At 48.6% G+C, this 17,872-nt stretch overlaps 2 protein-coding genes across 8 annotated transcripts in view; one reads left to right on the plus strand and one right to left on the minus strand.

Moving 5' to 3' along the window:
* Positions 1-17,872, plus strand: part of SRGAP3 (SLIT-ROBO Rho GTPase activating protein 3) — a 434,101-nt gene that overhangs the window by 58,938 nt on the left and 357,291 nt on the right. The gene's annotated exons all lie outside the window — the stretch shown is intronic.
* The window catches only part of SETD5 (SET domain containing 5), a 55,961-nt gene continuing 44,975 nt past the window's right edge, over positions 6,887-17,872 (minus strand). For all 7 annotated transcript variants that reach the window (XM_049766246.1, XM_049766243.1, XM_049766241.1 and 4 more), the window contains 5 exons: positions 14,221-14,694; positions 11,859-12,157; positions 9,602-9,735; positions 8,200-8,288; positions 6,887-7,855 (listed from right to left, as the gene is read on the minus strand). In XM_049766246.1, coding sequence (XP_049622203.1) covers positions 7,277-7,855; positions 8,200-8,288; positions 9,602-9,735; positions 11,859-12,157; positions 14,221-14,694 — 1,575 coding nt within the window. In that variant the 3' untranslated portion in view covers positions 6,887-7,276. The remainder of the gene's footprint in view (positions 7,856-8,199; positions 8,289-9,601; positions 9,736-11,858; positions 12,158-14,220; positions 14,695-17,872) is intronic.

The raw sequence follows: 17,872 nt of genomic DNA on the forward strand, positions 1-17,872 counted from the left end.
AGAACGTGCAGGAGGAACCCCGAGAGGAAGATCTGCGAGGTGAGGACTGAAAGCATGGTTTGTGTGGCAGTGGCCCCAAGGGGTTTCCTTTGGATAGAGTGTGAAGGGAAAGGAACACCTTTGGGGTGCAGAGGTGCAGCTTTGGAGATATCTCTCTGGGATGGAATAAGAGATTTTGAGAATGGTGGGGCTGGGAACAGACCAGAGAGATGGGAGAGATGTCAGGAGGCAGGATCATGGCTATGGGACATGGTGGCAGAGAACGGGGATAAAGGAAGAGGTGTGTGTGTGTGTGTGTGTGTGTGTGTGTGTGTGTGTGTGTGTGTGAAGGTAAGGGATCAACTGGCTTGATAGGGCAAGTTCAAGGGGGGGTCATCTGATCCAAGCATTTTGTGTGACCCTGGGAAGCTGGCCATGCATGGCAGTCTAGGGACCAATAGCAAAAAGGGGGAACGAAGAATCAAAGCTGACGTTCAGTGGTATGTGCGGGAGTAGGGGTGCAGTCGAGAGTAGCCCACAGAGTGTGCAAACACTTGGGTTTGGGGTGTTGCTAGCTAGTCCTCAGTTCAAACCGTTCCAGTGCTTCAGTGCAGGTTCATGGCAGGAGAGCGGCTGGTCCCTCAAGGAAAAGCCTGACTATGGCCATCAACTGCGAAGGCAGAGCTCCACCTTCCTCTCCCTCACCAGCGTTCAGCTCTGCATCTTCCATATTTCCTGGTGACAGGCTGGAGCGCCTCAGAGGTGGTGGTTCCGTTCCACGTCCCACACTCTTGCTGGCTCCACGGTGCAAGACGGGTCTGATTAGGCTGCAAACCCAGAGGTGCTGCACTGGGGGCTGTTATGGACAGTGTTCATGGCCCAGCCCTTTGCCATTCACTCCCTACACACACCAAGAGGTGCGTCATTTGAGGGGAGGGCGGGTGAGTGGAGGCCACACAAAGTAGTGCTTAAGGGACCATATACAAAGATAAGGATTGAAAGCCCCTGTACTCTTTGGCCTCTTCTTAACAGCCGGTTTTCAGGAGTAGAATTGGTTCCCTAATCTTACGAAGGTGAACCATGATTATATTTTGGCTCTTTAGTAGCAGTCAGCACTAAAAATGCTCCATGGTTGCTGGAGGGTAGTTCAGTGGGTAAGGAGGTTGCCTTGCATGCAGGATGGTTTGAATCCCGGCATCCCATATGGTCCCCTGCGATTTCTGAGTGTAGAGCCAGGAGTAACTCGACCGATGCCGGTGTGACCGCCAAACAAACCAACCACCCAACCCATGGCGGACTATAAATCTCTAACTTAACAGGGATAGGGGAGACATTGCAGTACTGGAGCCATGAGACCCATAACAGCCTTTAGGTGCCAGGAAGAAACCCAGGGCCTGGCACATACTAGATATGTGGTACTCTCCCAGTTTTGATGTTTAGGGATGTTTGCTTCTCTAATGGGGGTGTTTCAGGTCTTCCTAGCTGTGCAGTGGCCAGGGCAGAGGGGCAGATAAGAGATGAGAGGTTCATCTGTACTGCCTTGTCGGGTTCATGCTGCTGTTTGTCAGGGTCAGGGACCCAATCCAGGGCCTTGTACGGGCTCCATCGAAGATTATTTTTTGGGGGGGGTGGCGTACCTGATGATGCTCAGGGGTTACTTCTGGTGTTACTCAAGACCATATGGGATACTGAATATAGAATGTGGTCATGGGTCAGAGAGATAGCCCATGGGGCCGGGCGGTGGCGCTAGAGGTAAGGTGCCTGCCTTGCCTGCGCTAGCCTTGGACGGACTGCAGTTCGATCCCCCGGTGTCCCATATGGTCCCCCAAGCCAGGAGCAACTTCTGAGCACATAGCCAGGAGTAACCCCTGAGCGTTACCGGGTGTGGCCCAAAAACCAAAAAAAAAAAAAAAAAAAAAAAAGAGAGATAGCCCAGCAGTAGAGCGTTCGTCTTGCATGCAGCTGACCTGTGGGGAACCGGGTTCAATTCCCAGCAACCCATATGGTCCCCCAGCCTGCCAGGAGCAATTTCTGAGTGCAGGGCCAGGAGTGACCCCTGGGTGCTGCTAGGTGTGGCCCCAAACCAATCAATTGGTCAATAAATAAGGTTTAAGGAAAAAAAAAATGTGGGTCAGCCAAATGCATGGCTCTGGTCCTTGCCCTGTCTTTTCATGGCTTTTGAGCTCATCCCACTGCATCCTATTCCATTTTCTGGATGTTTGATTTTCTGAATGATCCAGTTCTGAAAGGCAGCTGGTCTACAATGATTCACATGTAGGTTTGCGTGTGCACATTCCTAGCACGTTTGCTTAAGGAACTGCATTAGCCTCCTCCCCTCCTGGCAGTCTACGATTCGGCGTCGTCAGCTGTGCTTCACGACACCGCCACCTGGGGTCACCTCTAAGTTAGAAGTCTATGCGACTGTGCCACCTCACTGACACGGGAAAGGGAACCAGTTGGGCATGTGGCTAGAGCCTTTGCAAACTGTAAAAATTAGCCTCCCCCCATTTTATTCCCCTCAAGAATATGATAGGAAGGCACTCTGTGGAGAACGACAATTTAACTTGATAAGCTCCAGGAGGCTCCATACAACTAGGGCTAAGTTAATTTCCATCTTGAAGTAGAGATGCCAGGTGTGGCCCCCAAAAGAACAAAAATCTAGAGCCTTTAAAAAACCAATAGAGGGGCCCGAAGAGATAGCACAGCAGCGTTTGCCTTGCAAGCAGCCGATCCAGGACCAAAGGTGGTTGGTTCCAATCCCGGTGTCCCATATGGTCCCTCGTGCCTGCCAGGAGCTATTTCTGAGCAGACAGCCAGGAGTAACCCCTGAGCACTGCAGTGTGTGGCCCAAAAACCAAAAAAAAAAAAAAAAAAAAAAAAGTAGATTCAATATATAAATATTAAATTTATATATTGAGTGAATCACACTTATTTGGGTGTTTTTCTTACATCTTCAGGAAAAGTATGCTTGTATCCCAAGAAATGATGGGTTTGATAGTGCATTTAAAACATTTCCCGAGGGCCCGGAGAGATAGCACAGGGCGTTTGCCTTGCAAGCAGCCGATCCAGGACCAAAGGTGGTTGGTTCCAATCCCGGTGTCCCATATGGTCCCCCGTGCCTGCCGGGAGCTATTTCTGAGCAGACAGCCAGGAGTAACCCCTGAGCACCGTCGGATGTGGCCCAAAAACCAAAAGAAAAACAAACAAAACAAAACAAAAAAAAAGCAAAAAACCAATAGAGGGCTGGAGAGATAGCATGGAGGACAGTGGTTTGAATCCTGGCATCCCATTGGTTCCCTGTGCCAGCCAGGGGCGATTTCTGAGCATAAAGCCAGGAAGTAACCCCTCAGCACTGCCGGGTGTGACCCAAAAACCAACCAAACAAAAAAACCCAAGAGTATTTACAGTGCTCATTCATTACCACCAATTTCAATCTTCCAGGTTTCTACATCTAGAAATTCCCTTAGATTACGTGCTGTGACCTCCAATTTACTTAATGGGTTATTGGTAGAAAGTTACAAAAATCCATCTATTTATTTTCTACTTTTACGCTCCTTTCAGGTGGTTTTAACCAAATGCACTCACTCACAGAGAGCATAAACTCAGCGGAGGATAAACACAGCAAATGTACATGTTTCTAAGACTGACTGATAGTGCTAAATAGGGGGGCCAGGGATCGAATCTGGGTAGACTACGTGCTAGGCACCTGCTCTACTCTCTCCCTCTTGTATTTCTGATGATGGCCATTCTTTGTCACAACTCAATGATGGTTTTTGATTTTGTCTGGTCTGCATCCAGCAGTGCTCAGAATTTACTCCTGGTTCTCCACTCTGGGATGGTGCCTGGGAGGTTTCAATGCTAAGGATCGAAGGCAGGTCAGCTGCAAGCCAAGCAAGTGGTAGGGACCAACTGCAGTATCTATCTCTCTAGCCCTGATTTTCTTAAAATTTTCTGTATTTTTGAGTCATTCTGCATATTAACTCATTATATAACACACATATAATGTTATATATAACAATGATATATATTCTCATTCCATATATGGATTAATTTTATAATTTACATTGCTATATAGGACACTTCTTTGTTTTTGTGCCACACCCGGTGGTGCTCAGGGGTTACTCCTGGCTGTCTGCTCAGAAATAGGTCCTTCCTGGCAGGCACGGGGACCATATGGGACACCGGGATTCGAACCAACTACCTTTGGTCGTGGATCGGCTGCTTGTAAGGCAAACGCTGCTGTGCTATCTCTCCAGGCCCATATAAGGACACTTCTAATGAAGTACCACTTGGTAATTTTGTTTTTGGGCACCAAATTCCCCAAAATTGACCTGAAGACCAATAATGTTAGAACCTCACTGCCTATTTTCTTCTAATTTTAGTTTCAGGGTCTTCTGCTCAGTTCTTTGATCCGTTTTGAGTTGGCTCTCGTGAAAGGTGTGGGAGGCCCACTTTTCCCACCATCATTTGTTAAATTGATCTCTTCCTTTGCTGTAAATTAACCAATTATGCACGTGTAGCTTATTGGGGAGCTTTGTTCCACTGGTCTGTAGTTTTTTTTTTTTTTTTGGGTCAAACCCGGCAGCGCTCAGGGGTTACTCCTGGCTCTATGCTCAGAAATTGCTCCTGGCAGGCTTGGGGGATCATATGGGATGCCGGGATTCAAACCACTGTACTTCTGCATGCAAGGCAAATGCCTTACCTCCATGCTATCTCTCCGGTCCCCGTAACAGGACATTTTTTTTTTTTTTTTTTTAGTTTTTGGGCCACACCCGGCGGTGCTCAGGGGATACTCCTGGCTGTCTGCTCAGAAATAGCTCCTGGCAGGCACGGGGGGGACCATATGGGACACCGGGATTGGAACCAACCACCTTTGGTCCTGGATCGGCTGCTTGCAAGGCAAACACCGCTGTGCCATCTCTCCGGGCCCAGGACATTTTGTTTTTAAGAGTGCATGCACCTTGTAATCATCTGCAAGTTCTGGGCATACTTCTGTGGGAAAAAAATGCTGCAACCTCCCCTTTCTGGCCATCCCTAGCAGGCTTCAGGGCTTACGCCTGGGCTCTGCTGCTACAGAACATGATGTGAATCATAAAGGACTAAAGGAACATGAATCTAATGTCCTAGGTCCTGGTGAGGGCGCTTCTCCACCCAGAACATTCTCCCGTGTAAACGTTTGTCTGTCCTTCCAGGGAGAACAGCATGAGGAAAAAGCCAAGTGGTAGAACTGGATCAAGAAAGTCTCAAGCTGATACTTAATATGGTTAAGAATTTTATTATCAAAATTATTACATCTCTTGTGAAAGTTCAAATGTTACAGCAAGGTGTAAACACTCCACTTGAGAAAGAAGGTGTACTTCTTCCCTTCCAAGAGCCCCCCCACCCCCCACCCCCCAGAGGTCTGGTCTTGACAGCACCCTGCCCGCACAGAGTGGCTGGGGTCTCTGCACGTGCCAGGCAGGGTGAGGGCTGCCTGCCCGCTGGCCTCTCCCCTTGGGCAGCAGCCAAGGGGAGAATGCGAACCCCAGCCCGAATGGAGAGACAGTTACATACGTTTTTCGATAATATACAAAGAAACCAGCATCCCAGGCAACATGATTTCACTCCCAAAGGTCTCCCAGGCTGATGGGTTTGTGGGGGAACCGAAAGTACTCTGCTGAGGTCTCAGCATTCATGGAAAAAAAAAAAAATAAAGAAAAAGAAAAGAAAAAAGAAGAAAATCTCCCCTCATTTGAGCAAACACCTGATTTCAATTTTGAAAAAGTGAAATTTTGTAACAGTCACACACAAAGAGAGAAGACGGTGCATATGGTAATTGGAAGGCTGGGGGAAAAGAAGGGGTGGGAGAAGCTGGGGGGTGGGTGGGAAAGGGGAGAAAGAAACCAGAGGGAGGTCAGGAAGGAGGGAGACTCACAGTATTATCTTGTCCAAAAGAAAAGAAGTAAGGTCCACTGCAGCACCAGGGATTACACCTGTCTTATAGTCGCTATCCCTACCATGGTTATAACTGAATACAAAATTAGATAAATAAAAACACGCTGGATATTACAGTAAACAAGTGAAAGAAAGAAAGAAGCTGGCAACCATATGGAATTCAAAGGATCGTGTACCCCACCTGGGCTGGCCCGGGGCTCCTCCAGGGGCGTACAGCAGGCACAATGCACTGATGGGGAGAAGCCCGTCTGCTCGTCTCTCAGCCACAAGTGTCAGGTGGAGGCGGCGTGGCCGCTCACCCAGGCCACTCTCGAAGCACTCCCCCAAAGCAACGTGGGCCAGGCCCACACACAATCACAGTCCTGTCGGTGCCCCCCTACCCTGCAGTCACACTCCCCAGGTCCGCAGGTGTCCTGCTGCGAGCGCGCGGGACCACCAGCTCCTGATTCGAGGGGAGCAGAGAAATAAAAGCCAAACATCTCCCAATGACCCAGGATCCTTCCTACCTAATGAGATTACTGCCCAGAGCTGATCAGCAGCAGTGTGACCGCCCACCTCGCACTTCACTCCTGCTCGTGGTCTACTTCCCTCATGGGCTACTGGGCTGTGGAACAGTCCTGGGTCGTAGGTGTGGGGAGCAGGACAGCTCAGAGCTGGGGCTTCGATGACCTCACAGAAGAACCTGCTCTGGAAAAGCCGAGAGCTGACTATGCACCCTTCTCGGGAGAGCCCGGCAGCCGTGGTCACGGCACTCGGCAAGCCCCGCTACCACTAACCCTGCCTGTTTCCGGGTGGTTTTAAGACAATGGTTGGGAGTGTTCTGGTGAACGCATCCTGGTCAGATATACCTGCTTCCGGAATGGGTGTCTTAGGGCGAACGTCTACATACCTACCTTTTTTCCGTAAGTGCGCAAAACCCTAACGCTACTCAGATGGCTTGGGGCTTTGAGATTGGCTCTCTTCACTTTCATCCTTTTAAAAGAAAACTTTAAAAAAAATTTATTTAAAAAGATGTCCTCACTGCACAAGTGACTACAGGCTACAGGCAAGGATGGGAGACGGAGGTGTGACACGACTCATTGCACTTAAAACCGTTACTAACCCAAACACCATTTGCTCGTCAACAATGTACCCTTAACAGCAGGGAGAAACTTCTTTAGAGTCTCTGCTTCAGACAAGATCTACATCTTTTCTCCGAGGCCAGAGTCAGTCGTGACCACAAGTCTTGCTTCTTGTCAACCAGACCCGACCCTCTGGCACCTTGCACCCCTTCCCCAGCAATCTGCTCGGCCTGGGTTCCAGAGGCAGCTGGGAGGAAGCAGCTATGGGCTCATTCAGTTCTGTCTGCCCAAACCCAGCGGCCCTAGGAAAGTCCTGTCTGCGTCTTGACGCTGGACCCTTGCAAGGGCTGCAGCCGGTACTGGTGCACGCCACCACTGCCGCGGTGCGGGTAGTGCTGGGAGCTGGAGACGGCAGATACCCTGGAGGCCTGGTAGGCAGCTGCCTGCCCTGCACTGGGCAGACTGATAGTCCGCAAGTCTGATGGCAAAGACGACCGAGAGTTCTGAGGGTGGGAAGTGGAGCTCCCAGTTCCTGTGCTGGACTGAGAGATGGAATCTGAGGCCGGGGAGTCGGGGGGCCCCTGGGGGGTCGGGCTAGCACTGGAAGAGCAGCTCCTCCGGGGCAGAGTGCCACCGCTGCTGTAGTAGCCGGGGGTCCCTGCGAACGGGGCCGAGTCTGTGGACACAGGGTGGGCGGGGCTGGAGTAGGACGCAGAGGACAGGGAGGACTCGGAGGAGCCTTGAGAGGGGGGATTCCCTGGCCTCAGGGCAGCAGTCCGGTAGCTGTAGCCGGGAGACTGAGTGGGGTGCCCTCGGAAGGGGGAGGAGCCCTGCTGCAACAGGCTCTGGGGTTCCGTCCGCGGGCTCTCACACTGCAGGAGCTGGAAAGAGTCGGAGAGTCAAGTCAGGAGTGAGAGAAAGGCCTTACAGGAGCCGTGAGGCTGTGAATCTCGGGCTCGGACACCCCACTTTTCCTTCTCCCTTCCTCCTTTTCGTGACCACTTTTTCTGTTTATGGCACCAAAGACAACAGTCAAGTGTCTGTCCTGGTCAACCTATTTTTCTGGCAGGACTTATTACCTGGAGGTGCATAGAAGAACTTACTTCCCAGGTTGCTGAAACTAGATGCACAATCGCATGTGCAGGGCATGGCAGGCCAGGGTGGCGGAATGATCTGTCCTTAGCACATACCCCCAGGTCCAGATGTGCGTGTGCCCTGGGCTCACCTGGTAGCTGTATCTCGAAGGGCTGTAAACAGTGGCACCCTTCGTAAGCGCTGAGCTCAGTGTTTCTGGGCCTTCCCCATCTGTAGGATCTGGAAGGAAGCACAGAAACCAACTTGCTTTCTGCAGCTGAGTGATGAGGAGTCACAGCTCATTCCAGTTACCAAGGCCACTCTCTGCCACCCAGCGCTCTCGGGACAAATAACATGGGGGACCATATGGGATGCTGGGGGTTGAACCCAGGTCCGTCCTGGGTCAGCCATGTGCAAGGCAAGTGCCCTACCGCTGTGCTATCACTCCGGCCTCTGACAATTTTGTTTTGGCCATACCCAGCAGTGCCCAAAAGTTACTTCTGGCTCTGCACTCAGAAATTACTCGGGCTGGAGAGATAGCATGGAGGTAATGTGTTTGCCTTGCATGCAGAAGGACTGTGGTTCAAATCCCAGCATCCCATGTGGTCCCCCGAGTCTGTCAGGGGTGATTTCTGAGCATAGAGCAAGGAGTAAACCCTTAGCGCTGCTGGGAATGACTCAAAAACCAAAAAATAAATAAATAAATAAAATTTTGGGCCCGGAGAGATAGCAAAGCGGCATTTGCCTTGCAAGCAGCCGATCCAGGACCAAAGGTGTTTGGTTCGAATCCCGGTGTCCCATATGGTCCCCCGTGCCTGCCAGGAGCTATTTCTGAGCAGACAGCCAGGAGTAACCCCTGAGCACCGACGGGTGTGGCCCCAAAACAAAACAAAACAAAAAAGAAATTACTCCTGGAAGGTTTAGGAGACATGGGATACCAGGGACCAAATTAGGGTCAGCTGTGTGCAAGGCAAGTCCCCTACACGCTGGACTATCTATCGATCCAACCCAAGGGCTAAGTTTTTTTTTTTTTTTTTTTTTTTTGGGCCACACTCATCAGCACTCAGGGGAACTCTTGGCAGGCTTGGGGGACCATATGGGAGGCTGAGGATCGAACATGCAAGGCAAGCACCCTACCCACTGTGCTCTCGTTCTGACCCTGAGGGTTAAGTTTTAAATGCCAGATTTGATTTCTCATCCTTTCAGGTAGATTTCTAGGCTTCTGGAGAGATGAGTTAGAAAGAAATCTGTTGGGACAGAGTGATATCCAGGAGTCACCCCTCAGCACCACTGGGTGTGGCCCAAAACCAAAAGGAAAAAAAAAATCTGTCGAGGGGACGGAAAAGGAAAGAGCAGATGAGAAAGCTATCTTTCGTTTTCCCCTCCCTTCCTCACACCTGAAGGTGCTCAGGTGCTCCCAGCTCAATGCTCTTGCATCTGACCCTTCCAAATAGGCTCAGACCACTGAGCCATTGCTCTAACTCCTAGCAGCTTTCTTGAGAATGGAAGCAAGCCTGAGCTCAGATACAAGCAGGGGGATCGAACGGCCTCACCTGAGTCCTTCTCGTTGCTGCTGCTCTCCCAGGGTGGAGAGGCCTCTCCTTTGTGGGTCACCCTCACACTGCTTCGAAGGACCTTGGGGATGCTCCCCCCTTCTCGGAGTCTTTCTACTGAAGTGGGTACCATCCTGTGAAGGAACAGGCGAGGATTTATGGCACAGGGATTAAGACAACAGAATCTGGGAGAACTGAAGCTTCATATAACTTTTTTTTCTTTTTGGGCCACACTCAGCATTCTCAGGGGTTACTGTTGACTCTGTGCTCAGGAATTAATTCTGGCAGTGCTTGGGGGACCATATTGGATGCTGAGGATCAAAACTGAAAGGTAAATGCCCTACCCACTGTACTACCACTCCAGCCTCCACTCTTTCTTTTTAAAAATTTAGTTCTGTCCTGGGGCCGGAGTGATGGTGCTAGGGGGGCAGTTCTATCCCCCGGCATCCCATATGGTCCCCCAAGTAGGAGCGATTTCTGAGCACATAGCCGAGAGTAACTCCTGAGCGTCACCCCCCAAAAATTAGTTCTGTCCTTATTTATTTCCCCACCAATATATCAGAGACCACTTGGCCTTTTGTTGATCCGTTCTTCTTAGTTTTATAGAAAAATGTGGGAATATGTGGTAAAACAAAGTAATCTGTGTTCCAAGGTTCTATGAAAAAGGTGGAAGCTCCAATTTGAGAGATAAAAAGATACAATTAATTAAAAAAAAGGGGTGTGTGCGGCAGGTTTTATTTTTTTTGTTTGTTTGCATAGGCACAGCAAAATATTGGGGAAATAGAAAAGAAAACCTTTGGCCTAAAAACAGGAAGACCTTATCCTGAAACATCCTGGCATAAAATCAACTCTAGGCTCCAGGCATAGTAAGCACTCTTTCTTTTGGTGACACCTGGTAGTACGTGTGGCTCAGCACCCTAGGGTCTGGGTGTTGCCCTGGAAACCAAGCAGGGCCAGGGATTGAATTTAGGTCTCCTACATGCAAAGCATGTGCTCAGCTCACTGAGCCATTCTCTGCTCCCGACAATATCTTCTTCATCTTTCTCTTGGCAGGGGTCGTGGGACCCTATGTTCTGCCGGGATCCATACCCAACACGATCTCTCCTGTCTACAACATGTTCTCTGAAGTAATTTTCTTCAGTCTCTATTCTTCAGCTAGTTGACAACAAAGTTGTTTTCTGTCTCAAATTACACTAGGGACAGAAGAAAGGCTGTGCTCAGGTTACTCCTGGCTCTGTACTTAGGAATCACACCTGGCATGGCTCGGGGAACCTTATGGGATACCAGAGATTGCACTTGGGTTGCCCACATGCAAGGTAAGCAAGCACCTTACCTGACGTACTATTGCTCTGGTCCAAAGTACACTTTGTATGTATGCATTTTTACTTTTCGTCATACCCGGCAGTGCTGAGGGGCTACTCCTGATTCTGTGCCCAGGAGGTGTTTAGGGGAACCTGGGCCGGGCACATACAAGGCAAGTGGCTTCCCCTTTGTTCTATTGCTCCAGCCTCTAAAAACACATTTTTTTTTTTTTTTTTTTTGATTTTTGGGTCACACCCGGCAGCGCTCAGCCCGGATTCTCCTGGCTCTAAGCTCAGAAATCGCCCCTGGCAGGCACAGGGGACCATGTGGGATGCTGGGATTTGAACCACTGTCCCTCTGCATGAAAGGCAAATGCCTTACCTCCATACTATCTCTCCGGCCCCTAAAAGCACACTTTTAAAGAACACGGGAATCACAGTGGGGAAAGGATAAAGACATGCACGTGTTCTCACCCCACCATGAAATGTTAAGCCATCTTGTCTCGTGCCATGCAGGGTTGTGTTTTAGAAACTGTTCCGAGCCATGCACTTCACTCACTGCAGTTAGACCTTATGTCTCCTGGACGTCATTTGAGAGCCCTGAAGTGCCTCATACCCACCCAGGGGGTGAGAGAACTGAATACTAGGATCATTGATCTGTGGTGTCCCTAAAGCAGGTATGTCTCTGGGGCTGAGCTGAACTGGCTTACCTTTTTTCACATGCAGTGAGAAAATAGAAGAGGCCATGTTAGCACTCAGCAAATGAAACAGTACATCTGGGTTCTCTAGATGCTGAGCAGGGGGTTGCCCACGGCTCAAGGGCAACCTTCACTTTGCCAAAGTTGAGGTTGCGGCTGATACTGTTGCATCAGCTGAACAGAAGTGCTCCCCTACCTTTAATGGGAACGACCCTCCTCTCTTGAATCCCGTGAGTGGAAGCAGCAAACTCAACTTACCACCGACTGCTGATACTCTCTTGTGGTCTGCAGTGAGCTGAAGAGCTTCTGCAATCCGATGGGCTTACTGCCTCCAAGTGAGACAGAGACGAGTGAGAAGGGGAGAATTTTTTGTGAGGGGAAGATGGGGTTCGGGCCGAGGATCCCTGCACACCATGGGCTCCAGCGTCAGAAGGTGAGTCACTGCTGCCATGCCCTGCTCCTCCTGACTTGTTTCTGCTCTGTGCGGGGTCTGCCCCCCCACCTGCAGAATTCTCCTTGGCTTCCTGTTTCCGCTTGCGGTACTCTAGCAGGGATACCTAGGAAGGAAAGCAGAGAGGGCTCTAAGGACAGAAAGAAAAGAAGGTGGACTCTAGCAGGCCAGGCTAACAAACCAGGCATGACCATTTTAAGACGACGAGAGATCTGACAGCTATGTATTTATAAATTAGCACTGGTAAGGAGAAGAGACAAAATTAGCTGGTGACATTTTTTGAAGAATGGTGCTTTCTAGCAGAATGCAAACTCCATTCTGCCTCCGTAAAAACCTGGCTGGCACAGAGTAGCTGTCACAGTCATCTGAAACGAAGGCAGCACCGAGAAAAAGGAGGTAGAGGTAGACACTGGTTTAGCTGCCAACGTCTCTCAGGAGATTCTGACAGTCTTCCCCGAGCCCCTGGAGCCCCTTAAGTTAGCTGCTGAAAGACAAGAAAACAACTTCATTTCACAAGGCCCTGTGAAGTGCAATTTCCCAAGACAGAGCAGATACTTAATACTAGTTTTTTCTTATAAACAGGGAAATGTGTAAACGAAACAAGTAATTACCTGTTTGTTTTAGCAAGCCACTTCCAGAAAAGCAGTATTTGGAAATTTCCCCCAGCTTTCTATCCTCGGTCTGCCTTTCGTCAATTTTTTCTTGTTTTGTTTTTGGGCCATACTCGACGTGACTTAGGGTTACTCCTGACTGTGCTTAGTCATTACTTTATCAGGCTCGGGAGACTGTGTGAGATGTCAGGGATCAAATCCCGCTCCGCCGTGTGCAAACGGCCTACCTGATGTGCTATTGCTCCGGCCCTCTTCCTTGTTCTTTCCTGAGAGCTCAGCCCTGTTCAGGACCCAGTGGCTGGGGCTACATCACATGACTCACAGCTGTCCTCTGGGCACAATGTTTTGCTTGTTCCCCACTAGCCTGAAGCTCTGCCAGGGCAAAGGCCATGCTTTTTTAGCTTTAACATGCAACGTTCAACTTGGCTCAACAATTTTCTCTGGAACAAATCACAATTCTGATTACTTTTGCACAAGATTAAAAAAAGAAAACAAAACCAGCAATTGCAACTTTTTCCCTCTACTAGTCATTGCTGTTCGTGCAACATTCTTCAAAACTCATTCTGTTGTGTATGTTTGGTTGTTTGGTTTTTGGACCACACCTGGGCTGTGTTTAGGGGTCACTCCTGGTAGGGCTGGGGGTCTATACAGCTTGCGGGAATTGAGCCTAGATTGTTTGGTGCCGAGGCAAGTGTATTTTTGTTCCAGTTGTCTTATCACTCCAGCCCTATAAAGGTATTTCTTAGTCATATAAGCCTGTCACAAGGAATTCACTGAAGACTTTTTGGCCCATCAAGGTGCCATGACAACTTGAATACTCTCCTGCATTTCAAATGAGGTGCGAGGAAAGCACCCCTACACATGATTCTTGCTGTCACGACAATCATACAAATGTGATTCCCAGTGAAGACCCAATTTGCTCTCCTGGGGTAGCAATTCTATACTCTACTCCCTCAGTCCCAGCATCTGCAAACATGTTCGCGAATTGCTTGACTTCTTACAGTTTAGTATGTGCAGAGCCAATCTCCATTTATCTCTCCGGGCCAGAATTTCTTCAAGATGCTTTAAGTCCCTCTGAATACTCCTCTGTTAACAGCTGTCACCATGGAAATTAAGTGCTCAGCTAATGATCCACCCTAAACACAGCCTCACATGCGGTTGGATACATTAAGGAAGAACACTCAGAAAGCATAAGTGCCCCTGGGAAAGGGCTTGCAGCCTCCCAGCAGAGGCCCGGACAGGTCTGGCTGTAAGCACATCAAGTCATACAGTCTGTGAAGTGGAAAATGACCCTTCCACAGAGGATGGTGACGATCACAGACACATGGGAGCATCACAGACCTTGTACTTGGGAGTGCTGGCTAATGGAAGTAGTTAGGATTCCTCTTTTTCAGACACCGTAGTAGGTATTTCTGTTTGCCAAGTCTCCACAACTCCCATCTGATTCTGTTCTACCTCCACGTCCTTCACCCGACACTATAAAGAGCCACACTAGCCGTAGCTTGCCTCACACATAATGCTCATCTTCTTCAAAGGGTCCAGAGTGTAGAGCACTTACCTTTTTCCTCTGGGGAGGGTTCTGGGGGGCAGACGGGACTCCTTCACAGGCCCTTTCGCCACCTGGTGACATGGATCCACGAGACAGGTCTTTCATGAAACCATGTTCATATCTGCTGGAAAAGCCTTCAGCGGGGGAACAATAGCCCCCATCCAAATGTAAAGGCTTCCGGTCCCCGACGAGGGGAGACCCTCGGTATAATCCATCTGCTCGAGGCATAGCGTTCAATGGGGAGTAGGCATACATTAGGTTAAATTCGGTCCGAAACGATGCCTGGTCTGAGTTCCTCACAAGGCTCTGAGGTCCATCTCCACTCCTGCTGGGAAAGCCAGTGTCCGAGGGGGGTCCGAGGGAGGGGTGCGGAGCCAGATCCGAATGACCTGAGCCGATCAGGGAAGTTCTATCAGCACAGCTGTTAGTGTTGGAGTCCAGGTAGCCCGCTTTGGTCAAGTCCAGGTCTTTCCGATGACAAAGCTGAAAGAAGAATCAATGGAGACATGGGAGAGGGGAGAAAGGAAAAAGTGAAAGGAAGAAAAGAAAGGAGGTGAGAGCACAGGTGAATAAGAAGAGTAAGAGGAGTGGAGTAAAAGAGAAAGTCATTAACATCTGTTAAAAGTCCTGTGTGGCCAACAGTGCAAACAGGCCTGATTACTTACTTAAGAATTCTGGCCCCCCCCCCAAATGCGTTCAAAGTCTTCTAGATGAGAATATGGATAGCGACAGAATTACATAATTGGCCGATGTGACTATTTTGCCTGCTTCGCCTTTCATCGGGGTGAATGGCTTCCCTTCAACTCCATTAAAGAGACTAGCAGCAGAGTCAGGGATTTACCTGAGCCCCCTGGATGCTTAGGGAGGGAAGGCTGGTCTAAAGGATTCTGGTCATTTAGACACCACTCAGTTAGTATGGACGGAAGGGGGCTGAAGAGCAAAGGGGGAAAGGAAACAGAAGCAGATGGAAAGTCAGGTGCTTAAGTTACTGGTTCAGTAAAGGAAAGTGGCATTAAAGACATCAATCAACCAGCTCTACATTCACCTTCACTATTAGGAAAGTACTTAAGCTACTTAATCTCCCCCTTTCTATCCTTAGACGTATGTCAACATAATGCAAAGACTAGCAATGTGTGTCACTGCACACAAAGGAAATGCTGAAATGGACTCAATGACTACTGTCTGGCCATCATTACGTCTCAAAGCCAAGATTTCCTACCTCTTTGTGAACTACAGTTGCCTCGTTAGGAAGACAGGGACTGATACCACAGTACATTAGTCTCTAAGCAACACCGGTAGAAAAAATTCTAAGTTCTAAAAACACTTGGAATTTTTTAGTGGGAGCCCAGAAAACCTATAGTATAAGAGTAAAGAACCTCTCTCAGTTTGACCTTAATCCATAAAATATCACAGACTCAACATTTGGTCAGTGGTTACTGAATTTACTATTAATTTCTTTTTGGAAGAAGTTGATAAAAATTTAGTTACTTTCTGAAAATTTGAGACTCCCATGTTTCTAGTCAAGAAAGAGGTTCTATGAAGATTCATGGAATTAATTAAAATCAGAGACTAATTTCCACAGCATGTGGGCTTCTGAGGAAAACACTCTTTCAATCTAAGAGGTGACCATATACCATCGTGCAAAATGGTGGTCCATGTTAAGGGGCTGACATCATTTTCTGTTACACCCAATAAAAATTAAGAGACAAACTATATAGCAAGGCAGAGACTCTCCTTTCATTAACCGCTCAACCTATCAATCAAAGCCCCAAACTTTCCTTAACATAGAGCCTAGAAAAAGACAAGCGACTCTACTGAGCTTTTCCACAAAAGCTGCTGTTTTGTTAACTCGTGACACATAATAAGACGGCTCCTAAGTCCACTCTCGCTTAGCCAGGTCTCCATCTTCAGCTTCCTTTATACTTGCCATCTAGATTCTTTCCTTTCACTCCTTAGCACCCCTAGCCAACTGAGTCCCAACCCCCAATAACTACATCCTTTCCTTCATCTAGATCAGAAATTTAAGAGATCAGTTGCACATGAGAAGATTCACTCCACATACTGTGGCCGATGGGGCACCCCGGTCACGCAGACCAACCTCCCCAACCCTCCCGGGCAATCCAGGCACTCTCATGCATGCGTGCTTGCTCGCTCGCTCGCTCACTCACTCACTCACTCACTCACTCACTCACTCACTCACTCACTCACTCACTCACTCACTCGTTCGTTCGTTCACTCACTCTCAGATCCCAAGTATGGTAACTACCTCGTCTGACTGGGGCTCAGGCCTATTCGCAGGGGAACTCTCAGGGGAAGATATGTTCTAGAGGAGGGAAAAGCATCTTGTTACTCATCTACTCCATGTCCAGAAGAAAAACAAAACAAACAAAAAATCCGGGTAAAGCAAGCGCAGGTTGTTAGCCACACTTTTCTGGGATAGTGGTGGCAGGGGGGAAGAATAGGATGCAAAGGGGAAATGTTTAATTGCAGAATTTATCACAATGAATAGATGACTTCTTAAAATGCTTCCTGGTGTCTTTGAAAGCATTTAAGGATACACTGGTTATTATTGCATGCTAGGAATAAACATCTCAAGCAGATTTAGGAAAGAGACAGGTAAAATCATTATCTAATTTAGGTGAGTTTAGTAACCCATAGTATGTTAGAGGGAGACCCTGGCTTCTGCTCCCTAAAGAGAACTTTTTCTCTCCACTGTTGCCCCCACTCCCCCACGTGGCTCAGAATCCTTGGGGCTGACAGTGCTAGGGGTATGAACAAACTCTGGACTTTTTATTCTGGGGTGGAAAGACTAACAGTGTTTGGCAGCTACTTCCAGCTGTATGTGGGGCATGAACATACAGTGCTAGGGATCAAAACCAAGCCCACTGTATTCAAAGCATGTGCTCAGTCCACTGAACTCTCTTTTCTGCCAATGACAGCTTCCTCTTGAGAAACGACTGATGGACTTACAGGCCAGATGGTTCTTGTATCTGAGAGCCCCCACAATGGTCTCTGACCCCATTTATATGTTTGGAGTCTGTGTATCTTAAAATAGAGCTTTCATTGAAGCAGTATCCTAGAATCAGGAGATACTGGATTCTGATGGGAAGACGTGAACAGCAAAGGATGACGGAGTCGTAACAAGGATCCAGGGTGCCTGGGATCAAGGGGAGGGGCCTAAATGTAGATTCTGGTCACCTACCTGTGTCTGGATGGCAGAATAGCGGAGGGAAGAGAAACAGACTTGTTTCAGCATAGCAGGAAATTGCTGGCCACTGAACGTGGTCGGAAGGGGAGTGTAAATGACAGGAGAGGGGATGGTCAGCAGAAATGAAGGAAAGGGTCACACTGGTAAACAGGAGGGAGAGACATGCATGCCTCTCCACCGTGCTCCTGCTCCTTTATCTCAGTGGTGCCTCCTCTTTTCCGCCCTATCATTAGAGACCTCTCACTTCCTGTCGGAGGCAGGAAAATATTCCTCACAAAAATATTCCTCCACCAAAAGCTGCTTTTTATCTGTGACACAAATTTTTGACATTTGTGTAATAGTGTTGCAAGGAAAAGGGATTCCTAATCTTTATATTAAAATACAGATGAGTATGGTAATTACTAAGGACAGTCAAGTCTTATTGTGAGGTAAAATTTCCTTAGTTCAATTACA

This window comes from Suncus etruscus, chromosome 20 (assembly GCF_024139225.1).
Source record: "Suncus etruscus isolate mSunEtr1 chromosome 20, mSunEtr1.pri.cur, whole genome shotgun sequence".
Classification (NCBI taxonomy): domain Eukaryota; kingdom Metazoa; phylum Chordata; class Mammalia; order Eulipotyphla; family Soricidae; genus Suncus; species Suncus etruscus.